The 15466-nt window shown below is 38.1% G+C and overlaps 1 protein-coding gene across 3 annotated transcripts in view; it reads right to left on the bottom strand.

The window, feature by feature from the left end:
• Positions 1–7645: 7645 nt before the first annotated feature.
• LOC132681763 (butyrophilin subfamily 1 member A1-like) overlaps positions 7646–15466 on the bottom strand; it is a 97908-nt gene continuing 90087 nt past the window's right edge. For all 3 annotated transcript variants that reach the window (XM_060636544.3, XM_060636546.3, XM_060636545.3), the window contains 3 exons: positions 12290–12316; positions 12122–12148; positions 7646–10406 (listed from right to left, as the gene is read on the bottom strand). In XM_060636544.3, coding sequence (XP_060492527.2) covers positions 9841–10406; positions 12122–12148; positions 12290–12316 — 620 coding nt within the window. In that variant the 3' untranslated portion in view covers positions 7646–9840. The remainder of the gene's footprint in view (positions 10407–12121; positions 12149–12289; positions 12317–15466) is intronic.

Below are 15466 nucleotides of genomic sequence, written 5' to 3'. Positions count from 1 at the left end.
AGATCATTTGTGTGTTTTGGTCTGCTTGCTGAAGGATGTTAGATAGAATAAAGAAAAAAGGAAAATTACAGAAAGAAAAGAAAAAGAAAAGGAAAGATAAATTTTATAAATTAAAAAAGTATATAATAAAATATAATGAAATTAAGTAAATTGAAATAGAATTAAAAAATACAGAAAAAAGTACAAAAATTTTTTTTGTTTTTTTTTTTCACAATTATTTATTTATTTATTTGAGAGACATAGAGAGACAGAGTACAAGTTGGGGAGGGGCAGAAAGAGAAGAAGACAAAGAATCTGAAGCAGGCTCCAGGCTCCAAGCTGTCAGCACAGAGTCTGATGCAGGGCTCAAACTCACAAACCATGAGAACACAACCTGAGCTGAAGTCAGACGCCCAACTGACCAAGCCAACTGGGCACCCCAGTAAGAAAATTATTTTAAAAATTAAAAAAAACCTCCACAGATTAAAAAAATAAAATATTTTTTCTCTATCTGTATCCAAGAAAAGGAATGGAAAAAAAAGGAGAAATCCATTTTATCATAGAAAGAAGCAAACAAACAAACAAAAGAAAACAAAGCAAAAACAAACAAAACAAACAGAAACCTGAATAAATGAACCATCTAACAGAATGAAACCTGAAATGAAGTTACATCCAGTTTCCCCTAGAATTAAAACTATGAAGTACTCTATATGCTCTATACTAAGCAGGTTGGTGGACTTGTGTTGTGTTCTAGAGGATGTGCTTGGAAGGGGCAGTGCCAGAGGTTCAGGGATTGTTGTAAATCACAACACATATCTCGTGCCAGATTTCACCTCACTCTGACATCTTGGTCCCAATTGCAGCAAATGTGGATGCTTTCTGAGGTCCACTGGGAACTTTGCCTGTGGGGAGGCTAGATGGCCTCTACCAAATGCTCTCCATGCAGGGAGAACCACTTTTCCCTGTGTGACACATACAACCCTTGGAACCTGCTTCCTGTTCCTGGGGATTCGCCCTTTTCCTTCACCAGAGTGCCACCAGCCACTGGGCTCCAGAACTTCAGACTCTGTGCTCCACTATTCATAGAATCTTAGTGGTATTGAATCCCTCTCCTTTCTTCCCATCAATGGCTTTGGGGAACATATTATTGTTAAGTCCCTTCTAAGTGTTTTCACTCTTTAGCTTTCTTTCCAGCTGCTTTCAGGGAGAGTGCTTTTTCTGCACTCTCCCAATGTGCCACACTCTCCCCCATTTCTCTTTTCCTGTTGTCTCTCCACAAAAACAACTCCCTACCCTCTGAGGATTTCTCTCCCCCCTGTTTACCTCTCTGCACCACTTACCTGCCGATTTTTGTGGCTCATGTGTTGCAGATTGTTGTGTCAATCCTCAGATCAATTTTCAAGGCGTGCAAAAGCCTCAGAACAATTTCTGAGGTGTGCTGATCTAGTTATGTCTTTAGGGACAGAGACAAGCTAAGAGCATCCATGCTGCTCCACCATCTAGCACCACATTCCTAAATTTTACACTTTATAAGTATATGCAAATTTATTCAATCCATCCATATTTTGATGGACACTAGAATTTTTATCACTTAGGGATACTTTAAACAATATTTTATAGACATCTATATACTTGTTTCTCATCGCCTTTAAAAATGCAATTACTTACCTTTTGCATTTAAAAGTTTAATTGTTGGGTCATAGAGTGCTTCCTCAGTTGGATAATGCCAAAACATTTTCCAAAATTAGTATAAAAAATATATTCACATGAGGACATTATATAATTTTCTTTTGTTTATTTCCCTCACAAATATGTGTTATTCTCTGAATGTTTAGTATATGGAAACATGTTGGTTATAGGAAGAAATCTAACTGGTTTTAATATGCATTTTCCTATGGACAAAAGGTTGAATATATGTTAATTTATTTATTAGATATCTGGATTAACTCTTTCTTGAGGAGCTTTTTTTTTTTGCTTTCTTTAACATATTTTTCTTCATACAGGTTGAAAATACTCTTTCTCATTTTCAGGCTTCTTTCATCCTCTTTATGTTGTTTTTTTTTTTTTTCATTAATATAATTGGCTTACTTTTTAAAAATTTTTTAAAAACGTTTGTTTATTTTTGAAGGAGAGAGAGAGAGTATGTGCGGGGTAGGGGCAGAGAGAGAGGGAGATACAGAATCCAAAACAGGCTCAGGCTCTGAGTTGTTAACACAGAGCATGACGTGGGACTTGAATTCACAAACCATGAGATCATTACCTGAGCCAAAGTCAGAACCTTAACCCACTGAGCCAGCCAAGTGACCCATATTGACATATTTTAATATAGTAAAAATCATCCATTTATTTTAGTGTCAGTAGATTTTTTGTCTTATTTTAAATATTCCCTAAGAGTATAACAATAGTGACTTACGTTATTTGGTAAATTCTGTATATTTTTTATATGTAAGACTAAAATACACTTAAAATTGACATTTGTTTGTGATATGAAGTAAGAAGTCATTGAAAAATTTTCCATGTGAATACCTACTTCCCTGATCATCATTTATTAAAATGTGTTCTATTTCACCTGATGCTTTGCACCCGTCCCTTGGTCCCTGGGTGTCTGCCGATCTTGCTAAGGTAGAGGAAATGAGAGCCAGCACTTTGTCCTCCTTGAGACCAGTCATGTAGTGAGCATTATATATCCTCATAGAAGCCATTACCAGGAATCACAATGAGCAATCCTTAGTGTGGGCTGCATTTTGTGCTATACACCAAAGAGCTGCATTTTCTGTTTAGGGTAAAAACCAGATGGAGATATGTCTATAACCCATTGCCCAAAGTCTCAAAATATTTGTGTTCTCCCCCTTTTCAGTATAGTTGCCTCTATGGGAATGGAGTTATGGTGGGACCACAGAAGGATAGAGGGACCCTCCAATCAGAGACTAATAGAACTATGTATCTTTTCCATCTGGAAATGACAGATTTACTGTCCCTTAGCTGACTTCTTGGGAAGATGGCCATAATGAACCACCCAGACTTTAAAGGGGTGGCAGCACCTCTCGCACATCTCTCCACAGGATAACCACCTGACACTTCCCTTCTTCCTCAGTTCTCTTAATGACCCTCAATCCTTGAAAGCTGTTTAGATTTCCTCTCATTATTTTTTTTTCCCTTTCTTCACTTGTGGCATCTTTCTCAGGCTGTATTTCGAAGTTCAAAATGTATATTTGCTCCAGCCCATCAGTTTTGCTCATCCACTCATCTCCCCAACAGCTTCAGTTGTCCTTAAAATTCTTAACTTCCAAGATAAGTGTTTGTTCGTATATTCCTAAGGAAAATGACCTCCAGGCTTCAACATCAGGAATCAGCCACAGTGACTGATGCTCAAGCACTGATTTTCTTTCCTTTGTGGCTCTCAGCTGCAGTTAGAGCTTTTGTGTTATTTGGATGTAAGAAGAGATGAAAAATGACCTCCAGAATATTTCTGAAAGAAACACCCAGGTAATTTATCCCAGAAAACACAACTTATAATTTGCTCTGATAACCCTTCTGTTATCAGTATTGCCAAAGATCTTCAGCTGTCTCACAGTTCATGAATCCAGAACAAGACACTAGAGCTGCTTTCCAGAGTTCTCATTTTGCCATAGAAGCAAAGTGATTGGGCAACCAGAGGATTTAACACTGATGATATCAGAATTTCCACCCAACAAATTCCTCATCTTTATTCTTGCACCTTATTTTAGGCTTCTTTTGGCAATTTTCACTTTATTCCCACATTGAGGAAAATACCTGTCAAAGAATCATTTCCACATACAATTTCTCCAAAAACCATAAGATACTAGGAATAAACGTAACTAAAGAAGTGAAATAATTAGACTCAGAAAACTATAGAAAGCTTATGAAAGAAATTGAAGAGGAAAAAAAAGAAAGAAAGGAGAAGAAAGAAAGAAAGAAAGAAAGAAAGAAAGAAAAGCATTCCATGCTCATGGATTGCAAGAATAATTATTGTTAAAATGTCTACATTACCCAAAGCAATCTACACATATAATGCAACACCAATCAAAACAACACCACAATTATTGGCAAACCTAGATCAAACAATTATAAAATTTGTATGGAACCACAAAAGACACAAATAGTTGGGGCACCTGGATGGCTTAGTTGGTTAAGCATCCGAGTTCAGCTCAGGTCATGATATCACTATTCATGAGTTTGAGCCCCACATCAGGTCCTGTGCTGCTGGCTCAGAGCCTGGAGACTGCTTTGGATTTTGTGTCTCCCTCTCTCTGCCTCTTTTTCACTCATGCTCTGTTTTTCTCAAAAATAAACAGATATTTGAAAAAAAATAAAAACCATGCTGGTAGTGGAACAAACCTGCCCCATTTTTTTTCTCTTCTTCTTCTAAGACTACCATCACAGAAATTTTATTACACTTTAAGTAATCACTGAGTTTGCTAATTTAACTTTTGATACAATACCATTCTTCCTTTCTTTTCAGCTTCTTTATTCTCCATAATTTTATCTTCTATATCATTGATTTATTTTTCTGCTTCAACCATTCGTGCTGTCATGCCATCCAGTAAGGTTTACATTTCAGTTATAACATTTTTAATTTCAGGTTCACCAGTTTTTAGTTCTTTTATCTCTGCTGTAAGGGATTATGTAGTGTTTTCTACTGTTTTTTAAGCACAGCTCATTTTCTTACATTTTTTTTAATTCTGTTTCAGACATCATGCTTACATCTGTATTTATTAAGTCACTGACCATCACTTCTCTTCTTCCTGTTGTTTCTTTTGAGGTGAATTCTTCCGTCCTTTCATTTTGTCTAGATCATTGTTTTTTGTTGTTGTTGTTTGTTTTGTTTTCTTTGTGTGTGTGTCTGTGTGTGTGTGTGTGTGTGTGTCTGTGTGATTGTTAGGGAAGCCTGTCAGTCCTGGTCCTGAGAGTAAGGCTACATTAAGAAGAGGTCCATAAAAGAAAGGGGCTTCTGGGGCGCCTGGGTGGCGCAGTCGGTTAAGCGTCCGACTTCAGCCAGGTCACGATCTCGCGGTCGGTGAGTTTGAGCCCCGCGTCAGGCTCTGGGCTGATGGCTCGGAGCCTGGAGCCTGTTTCCGATTCTGTGTCTCCCTCTCTCTCTGCCCCTCCCCCGTTCATGCTCTGTCTCTCTCTGTCCCAAAAATAAATACAAAACGTTGAAAAAAAAAAATTAAAAAAAAAAAAAAAAAAAAGAAAGGGGCTTCTATATGTACTCCGCTGTTTTGTTTTGTTTTGCCACACCCTCAATCAGTGTTCTGAAGAGTTTCTCCTTGCCTGCAGGGGAATAGTGTTTGGCCACTATCCATTGTGTGGCAAGTTTTAACTATGTGTCTTCGTCTACTTTTTAAAAGAAACTAGACTAAAATAGAATAGAATATTATAGAATGGAATGGAATGGAATGGAATGGAATAGAATAGAATAGAATAACATCGAATGGAATAGGATGGAATGGAATGGAATAAAAAAAAACAAAATAAATAAATAAAATAAAATAAAATAAAATAAAATAAAATAAAATAAGTAGAAGCTATATCCTATTGCCCCTACACTGAAGTTTTGGAGCATTCTTTGATCAGTAGACTTGGTGTGAGGGGTTTGTGCTGGACTTTTGAGGAGGGTCTTGGTGCACTGAATTTCAGGTGTATGTGCTCTACTGGAGATGCACCTGCAGGGGGCAGAGAGGAGCTTGGTGTAAACAGCTGTGGTCTCCACTTTGGGATGTAGTGTTGCTCACTGAAGTTGGTCAGTCTGATGAGCGGGGGTGGGGGGGTGGGGGAGTTGGGGGAGGTGGGTGTGGGGGCGGGATCAGCTCCCCACTTTATTCTCCCTGGAGTGGGTAATTTGCAACTACTACTCTTCAGGAAGTCCTCACAGAATAGTCATCACCAGTCTTGTATCCCCAGAGTCTGTAAGATCCCTGCTTTCACCTTGTCTGTGTCTGAGCTGTCTGTCAGTACTTCTCTGTCACATTTCAGGCATGTGGCTGGGTTTCAAAACCAAATTTTATGGACCCACCCAGCATGAACTTGCACTGCTCTGATGGAGGGTCTCATTGTGTTTTTGCAATTTGCTGGTTTGTCCCAGAATAGCACTTGCACAACTGCACAATGGTTCAGAGTTTATGGCAAGCAAAAATCCAACACCAAGTTTGTTGTTCTCAGCTGTTGTCTCTGTCTCTATTCTAATGAACAAGGTAACACATTGGCACCATCAGTTCTTTTGGCCAAGAGAGGCTGTGACACCACTCCAAAATGCCCTCCAAAAAGAGGAACTGTTTCTCTCAAGTGATCTCAAACCATACTGCCCAGTCCCAGGTCTCTAATCTTCTTCCCTACAGGAACACAGCAAAGCCCACCAGGCATGACCCTGGGCAATGGCATGCACTTCTAAAACTGCAGACTTTGTGTTCTGCTGCTTATTATACCTTGCAATTGTCAGCCCCTCTCCTTTTCCCAGTCAAAGGATTATGGGAAGAGATTTCCCTGAGCAATCCCCTACCTGCTTGTTCACTGTTTTTCTCTCTCTCTTGCTTACTACCTCACTCCTCTCTCTATAATCAAGGATACCTCCCTTTTGGAGCACTCACATTTCTTTTCTCCCCATATCAACTTTCTGCAGCTCTTACTTTCCAAGAGGTGGTCATCTTTTACCTGCAGATGTGAAGGCTTGTTCTCTCAGTCTTCATATTGATTTATTGGATGTCCAGAATGATTTGCTATTTGTCTAGCTGTGTTTGAAGGACTAGGCAGGCTTAGAGGAGTCGACCTACAACTCTGTCATTTACTCCTTCCTCATTTTCTTATTTTTAATTAAAGCAGAATATCTGGCCTTTCAGCACAATGAAATTATATCATGTCTTCTGTAATGGAGTAGTTATTTTTGGTGAATTATTTTTGTCATGAATTTCCCCTTTGCCCTGAATTTTCCATTTTCTAGATATTATTCTATAGGACAGTTTAATGTTGGTGGAAAGGTGCATCCATATGATAGATGTCTTTTCCCTTTAGCATTTATCAATGCCCTCTAGCTAAAGGTTACCAGGAAAACACCTGTAATTGAGTGAGTTGGGTATATCACTCACTGCATTAAGGGAAAATACACATTGTGGGGGAACTGTGGAGGGTTTGAGTGAGTTATCATAAGTGAGAACACTTTTAGTTATTTATTCTTGAAAAGAGGTACACATTATTATTACTATTACTATTATTATTAGTTTATAACAAGAGTGAGAAAGTTTTTCTTGATCATTGTTGTAATGAGTTACATTTACAGGCATTTCAACTCATTTTTCCCTCCTTAATTCTTCAAAACACACCAAATATCTGAGAAACTTTTTCCTGCTGTTAACGTGAGGAAAGTGAAATAGGCCTTTTTTTTTTTGGCTTTCCTTTGTCTTTTTCTTTTTTTATGTTTATCTTTATTTATTTTTTTTAATTTTTTTTAATGATTATTTATTTTTGAGACAGAGAGAGACAGAGCATGAACGGGGGAGGGTCAGAGAGAGGGAGACACAGAATCCAAAACAGGCTTCAGGCTCTGAGCTGTCAGCACAGAGCCCGACGCAGGGCTCGAACTCACAGGCCGTGAGATCATGACCTGAGCCGAAGTCGGCCGCTTAACCGACTGAGCCACCCAGGCGCCCCATTTATCTTTATTTTTGAGACAGAGAGAGACAAAGCAGGAGCAGGGGAGAGACAGAGAGAGAGGGAGACACAGAATCTGAAGCAGGCTTCAGTCTTTGAGCTGTCAGAACAGAACCCAACGCGGGGCTCAAACTCATTAACTGTGAGATCATGAACTGAGCTGAAGTCAGACACTCAACCCACTGAGCCACCCAGGCACCCCTAGCTTTTCAATATTCCCACCTCAGGCACCAAGCATCCTGTGATACATAATCTAATTTCCACTGATATGTATTCACTTTTGCAGGCAGCATCCCTGAGGATGCATGGACCATATTCTAGACTTTAGGAAACATGAGACTCTCACCCACGTATGGTCAGTGTACATGTCAAACAACACAGAACTCCTCCATCATGCTATAGAATAGCTCCTGGACCTTCTCTCGCTCTCAGTATCCCAGGTAGAAGGTAAATATAGGTCCACTGTGTTCTTTAAATTTCATGAGACAGACTAATCTGTTAATTTTTTTTCCATGTGCTTAATTGAGGGTTAGAAAACCATATTTTGAGGGGACAGAAATTAAAAATACAACCACACATTGTTCTTAAAATCTTCACATTCTCTCTTGACTCCATAAATGTTCCAAGCCATGAGCAGTTACATTCATGTAACCAAATTTAGGCCACCTCCTTTAAAATACTCTATGATTATAGATTTGGTATTCATTTGGAACAGTTCTCTTATTTTGTTTTTGCTCAAATATTTCATTTTAACATTTCTTTACTTATATATTAAATATTTTATTATAATAAACCCAAATAATCTCTTAGAAGTAGAAAGAAAATCAATTTCAGCTCAGCCTGGTCATGTTGCTTCAGCTACTTACTTCTGCAGCCTAATTTAAAACTATTCTGTCCCAACTTCGTCTGAGCTCCATATATCTTCTTCTACCTTCTCACCCAGGCCCATTCTTTCTGTATTTTGCCTATTGTTTGAATTGAATAATTTCCAGCTTTGCATGTGCAAAATTTCCTCTTTTATGCATCACTTTCCCAGTGAAAGTTTTCCTGATGATGAGATTAAGGTGAATCCACTCACCATCATTCTATATCTGGATACCTTGATTTACTACACAACATTTTGAAATTAATAACTGTTTGTCAGTGTTTTCCTGTTTATTGTCAGTAACAGATAACATAGTTATAGTTACAGGTAGACAATCTGCAGTGTTGTAGATAATGGATGTATAGAACATATATATATATATATAGAGAGAGAGAGAGAGAGAGAGAGAGAACCTAATAAGCATTTATTGAGTAGATGAGTCAAAGAAACTGTAATACTGTAATATTAAATTAATTTAGAGATTATGGTCATTGAAACTTCAAAACAACATGAAGATAAAATGGTTAAGAAATTAGTGACTGAAACACATATCCACTTGAAGATATTTTTTGGAGTGTACCATACATAGTACAGGTTAAAACTCACTTTTTCAAAGCCATCATGGTCCTTTAGGTTTGGGCAAAATTAATAGAGTATGAGTTCCAGCGAATTTCCTGATGATAGAGTAGAGACCATATCTTCTTACATCTCAAACTATGAATGAAGATGAAATCATACTCATCAGGGATCAACTGAAAATTGACTTTCCTTCACCACTTACACAAGTATGTACTTCATTTGGGTATTGTATTTATGTTCTGTAGATTTGAAATGTCATCTAGTAAATTCTACAGCATATAATTCAAATCAAGTAATTATTGTCCATTAACAAATAGGCATATAGGGGATTGAAATTATAAAAAGTATATTGGGGTGTCTGGGTGGCTCAGTCAGTTAAGGGCCGGACTTTGGCTCAGGTCATGATCTCACGGTTCATGGGTTTGAACCCCATGTCGGGTTCTGTGCTGACAGATCAGAGCCTGGAGCCTGTTTCAGATTTTGTGTCTCCCTCTCTCTCTCTGCTGCTTCTTGGCTGTCTCTCTCTCTCTCTGTCTCAAAAATAAATAAATGTTAAAAAATTTGAAAAAAAAGAAAAATAAAAATTTTTAGAAGTGTAATTTATAACATCAAAGTATTTTTTTAGATTTATTTGAAGGAAGAACACCATTTGAATTCTAAAATTATATATATTATATTGTATATAATATTTATACATTAGATATATAAATCCCAAATTTCAGTTGACTTAAATTAAGGCACTTTTTCCTCAGTCAAATAGAACATCTTCTGGGTTTTTTAATATTATCTAATGGCAGGATGGTCAGAGAATGTTCATTTTCACCTTGGTCTTTGGGGCCAGGACAGAAATATGGTCTCAGGGGGTCACTGAAGCAGTTTTTATAGGTGTAGATATGAGACAGGTTTGTAACATTATAAAAGGAGACTCTCCCAGCCTCATAATCAAGAAAGATACCAATAATCTCAGGAGATTCCTTAAGGTCAAGTGTTATCTGTGGATTTTCAAGAGCTTGGTAGCCATTGCTTCTATTAAAGCATAGTGTCCAGAATCCGGTCTTTGGGGACAGCATGATTTTTCCCTGTCTGCAGACAGAAGCTTTACAAATGCCTAGAGTCCAGTTTAATTTATTTTTCACACTCACTTCCCAGTAGTGTCTACCTTTGAAAAAAAGTTGCTGACCTAAAACCCAGAATAGCTTATCGAATGGATTCCTTTTTCTGGGTAGTTCCCAAGAGATATCGACTCCTTTCACCCTTCTCTTGTCTTCAGTAATTTGGAGATTTGGGTGAGCTGTGTCTTGATCCAGGGTAACATTTTCTATGGAAGAACATGTTGTCAGTCTTGGCTATAGTCAATAATAATCAAGAATAATTAACACAATATAGAAGGGTCCTTCCTCTATCTAGGATTTTTCTCTAATTTCTTCAAATGTAGCTGCTACATTCCCTCAACTCATGCTCTTTATATCACCTCCATTTATCAAATCACACAGTTAATTTTCAAGTTAAAAATTTTAGCTCATTTTCAAATGAGGATTTATGCAGAATGGGAAAAAAATAAGTATATAAAAATGCAGATATATTCTAGTCAAATAATTTATGAATATGACCAGTGTTTCACCAAACACTTATTATGTGCCTCAGGCTCTTTGAAGCACATTTATAAATAATTTTCATAACACATCAATGAGCTATAGAATTTTTTTTTTCATTTTGTAGTTGAGACAACAAAGATTTAGAGAAGTTTGTCCAACTATGGTTACTAATATCGATCAATGTTTGGATTCACACCCAGGTCTGTCTTTTTCAGTTAATGAACTCATGAGAAACAATTATATATTTTTGCTTGAAATCTAAATGCTTTGACAATTTAAAATTTTCCCTAAATCATTCTTTGGAATTTAAGCAGATTTAATGAATTACTTTTCCTAAAAGTACCTTCACATGAGTACAAGCTTTCAGATACATGAATCTAAAAATAATTTGTAAAATGGTGAAAGCATATAAGCACACAAGTCGGAGGTAAAATGATCCAGATATTTACCCAATTACCCTGTATTCTGTTAATATAGGCTAAAAGTACTTTTGCTATGAAAGAATTGCCATAGTAGTAGGCAAAAATAAATTTTACTTATTTACTATAACCACAAATAAAGTTCTACCAGTATTCATATAATATAAAAATCACTAAAGACTCATATTAGCACTGTAAATATAGTATTATGTGCATTTAAAGACATTGCAACTCAATTGTTAATGGACATTTTTACAAAGCAGCATTGGATATCTAGACTGTACTTTTTCCAATTGGTAAATGTACTTCTAAAGTTGTCTAATTAATGTGAAGATCATGTCAATTAGTTATATAAACTGGAGAAATCTCTTAAGAATACTTATACATTTCTTTGTGGAATAATGTATAAATATCTGACTTTTCTTCTTCACAGTGTACGTGTGGAAATGAAATAAAAATATTTTATTTGAAATAATACAAATATGTAAAATGTAATGAAAATGCTATTGTTCCTAATATTCAATAAAGTTCATAAGTTTGACAATTTGTTAGAAGTCAAAAGATACCCTAGGTAAGTAGGAGTTTTCCATTTAACAAATTACATGAAAGACAACTGATTGTGGTCCATAGGCAATTAGTGTCATTGTGTTACTAGCTTCCATTCTAACATAGTTAAGTGACAGCCTGGCCTTACCCCATTCCCTGTCACCTATCTGATAACCGCCCCCCCCCCAACTTCTGGTTCCAAACAGCATGTTTGGTAGTATCATTTTGGGCTTTAATATTCTGTTTCCCTCCATCACTGTACCTCAGAGAGCAACATCATTTGCTATATGTAAGGAGTTGTAGCTATGAACTACCCAAGAATAAGCATGACAAAATAGAAATTTTATAGAAAAAAAAAAAAACAGGGATGAGTTTGTATGTTTTGTGTGAGTTGGTGAGTGTGTTAAGGCTCCAGAGACACAGTGTGCTTGCTAAAAGTAAGAATCAATATCCAAATACTAGTCTTTAGTTACCTGCATACAGTCGAAGAAACTTCAATCCTAAATATAAATAATAAATAAATAAATAAATTAGTATAGATTTGAATCCAAGATTTAACAGTGAATAAAACAGCAAAGAGATGTGTGATCAAAAGGAAAGTGCATGAGTCAGGGTTGGAGGTGGTCATTTTCATTACTCACCTTCTTCTCCCAGGAGTTTTATCCTTTCTGAAAGAATGGGATGTAGTGAGAGATTGATTTAAAATATGTTTACATTTCTTTTGTTTTTAATATATGTACATTTTTATCCTCACAGAGAAACTTTACTTACCAAGTAAATAACAAAAAATAACATTTTGGGTGGTGCCTGTGCGGCTCAGTCAGTTAAGCATCCAACTTTAGCTCAGATCATGACCTTGCGGTTCATGCATTTGAGTCCCAAGTTGGGCTCTGTGCTGACAGCTCAGAGCCTAGAGTCTGGTTTGGATTCTATGCCTCTCTCTGCCTCCAACCCATGCTCAAACTCTGTCTCTCTCTGTCTCTCAAAAATAAATAAATGTTAATTAAAAAAAAGAATAACATTTTTGAAAAGAAAATATTGTCACTGCACCACTTTATTGTTTAACATTTCTATGTTTTGCTAATTTTCTTGGATAATGTTCAAAATTATGTTTCCTGGACAGCATTCATAATTCTTAGAAAGGAAAATGACACTGTATTTCCCAGCCATTGCCTACATATAGCCTTGTATGGGTTGTCTGAACCAGAGTCACCTGGATAATAGTGTGTCCTCTAATAGTATCCTGGGCTCATCCCCCCCACCCAGAGTTTAATGCATGTTGTGCTTTGTGCTTTGCACACACTATTTCTCCCCTTGAAATATATACAAGTCCTCTTAAATACCTCTAGCCTTGAAGATCTAGGGACATCTTCGGAAGATGGCAACATAGGAAGACACTAGGCTCATCTTTTCCTGCTGATCGCTAAGATTCCACCCACATCTGCCTAAATAACCCAGAACACTGCCAGAACACTAGCAGAATGGACACTCCAGAGCCAGGCTTAGACGAGAGGCCCACTGAAGAGAGTAGGAAAGGCAGAGAGATGGTGCATGCTACATGGACTGGTGGGAGGGATACAGGTGGTGGAGGGGCAGCCCACCATGCAAGGCAGAGCCCCCAAAGTCTGGCTTGCAAAAGCAGAGGGGCCAGACTCCATGAGTTCTGACAGCCAGCAGGACTTAACATCTGGAATGTGAAAAGTCAATAGCTCTGCTCTTAGAGAGTAGGGAGGTCGAGAAGATGCTGGGAGGGAGAGTTGTTGAACTCCAGAAGGACAGAGCTCAGCGGGGGAACAAAGGTGTTGGCAAGCGCCATTTCCCTCTCCCATCCCCCAGGCGAAATTCCAAAGGGAACTTGTTCCCATCCCTGACCTTGCTTGCACCTTGCAAATGCCCAAAGCTGTGCTTCTGTGGATCCATCGCTCCAACCAACAGGCCTGCCTCCCTCCCTGTGCTGCAGGGCCCCTCCCGCAGGGGACCACCTAAGGCAAATCTACCTAAGCCGGCCCCTCTCACCCCTGGGCCCCTGCAGATCCACCATCTAATATGCCCTTGGCCAGATCCCATGGAAGCAGCACCACATGCCTGGCACTGTGCAAGCACCCCAGACAGGGACCACATCAATTCACAGTGAGTCCTGGCCCTAGGAGAGGGGAAGATAAACTACACACCAGTCTGACTGTGGCCCCAGTGGTGGTCTGTGGGCAGACATCAGGTCTTGCTGTGGCCCCACCCACCAACACAAGTTTCTTAGAACAGCACAGGGGAAGTTCCCTGTAGTTTGGAGCTACCACAGGGACCCCAATATGATGAAACAGAAGAATTTTCCTGAAAAGAAACTCAAGGAATTAGTAACAGCTAACGTATTGATCAAAGATGATTTAAGCAATATAACAGACAAAGAATTTAGAATAATAGTCATAAAATTAATTGCTGGGCTTGAAAAAAGCATGCAGGACTGCAGAGAATCTATTACTACAGATCAAGGGACTAAGAAACAGTCATGAGGAGGCAACCACAGCCTGGATTGAAGAGGCAGAGGAGAGAATAGGTGAACTAGAAGATAAAATTATGGAAAAACAAGAAGCTGAGAAAAAGACAGATAAAAAAAAAATCCAGGAGTATGAGGGGAGGATTAGAGAACTAAGTGAAAGAATCAAAGGGAACAACATCTGTATCATAGGCATTCCAGAAAAAGAAGAGAGAGAGAAAGGGACTGAAGGTGTATTTGAACTAATCATAGCTGAGAATTTCCCTGATCTGGGGAAGGGAACAGGCATTGAAATCCAAGAGGCACAGAGAACTCCCTTCAGACATAACTTGAATCGATCTTCTGCATGACACATCATAGTAAAGCTGGCAAAATAGAAGGATAAAGAGAGAATTCTGAAAGCAGCTAGAGATAAATGGGCCCAAACATGCAAAGGTAGACACATAAGGGTAGTAGCGGACCTAGCTACTGAAACTTGGCAGGTCAGAAAGGAATGGCAGGAATTCTACAATGTGATGAGTAGAAAAAAAAAATGCAGCCCAGAATCCTTTATTCAACAAGGCTGGCATTCAGAATAGGAGAGATAAAGGTTTTCCCAAACAAACAAAAACTGAAAGAATTCATCACACTAAACCAGCCCTACAAGAGATTCTAAGGGGGACTCTGTGAGTGAAATGTTGTAAGCACCACACGGTACCAGAGACATCACTGCAAGCATGAAACCTACAGACATCACAATGACTCCAAACCCATATCTTTAACACTGAATAATAACACTTAATGTAAATGAAATGAATGCTCCAGTCAAAAGTCATAAGGTATCAGAATGGATAAAAAACGAGACTCATCTATTTGCTGTCTATAAGAGACTCATTTCAGACCTGGGAACACTTTCAGATTGAAAGTGGGTGATGGAGAACTATTTATCATGCCACTGGAAGTCAAAAGAAAGCTGGAGTAGCCATAATTATATCAGACAAACTAGACTTTAAATTAAAGGCTGTAACAAGAAAGGAAGAAGGTCATTATATAATTATTACAGAGTCTCTCCATCAGGAAGAGCTAACAATCATAAATGTCTATGCGCCGAATACAGGACCCCCCATATATAAAACAATTAATCACAAACATAAGCAACTTTAATGATAAGAATGTGGTAACTGCAGGGTCTTTAATACCCCACTTACAACAATGAATCGATCATCTATACCAGGATCAATAGAGAAACAAGGGCCCTGAATGATACATTGGGTCAGATGGACTTGACAGATATATTTAGAACTCTGCATCCCAAAGTGACAAAATATACTTTCTTCTCCGGTGCACA

Source organism: Panthera onca, chromosome A1 (assembly GCF_046562875.1).
Source record: "Panthera onca isolate mPanOnc1 chromosome A1, mPanOnc1 haplotype 2, whole genome shotgun sequence".
Classification (NCBI taxonomy): Eukaryota; Metazoa; Chordata; class Mammalia; order Carnivora; family Felidae; genus Panthera; species Panthera onca.
The sequence above is the reverse complement of the archived record's forward strand: the minus strand, read 5'-3'. Positions and strand labels throughout refer to the sequence as shown.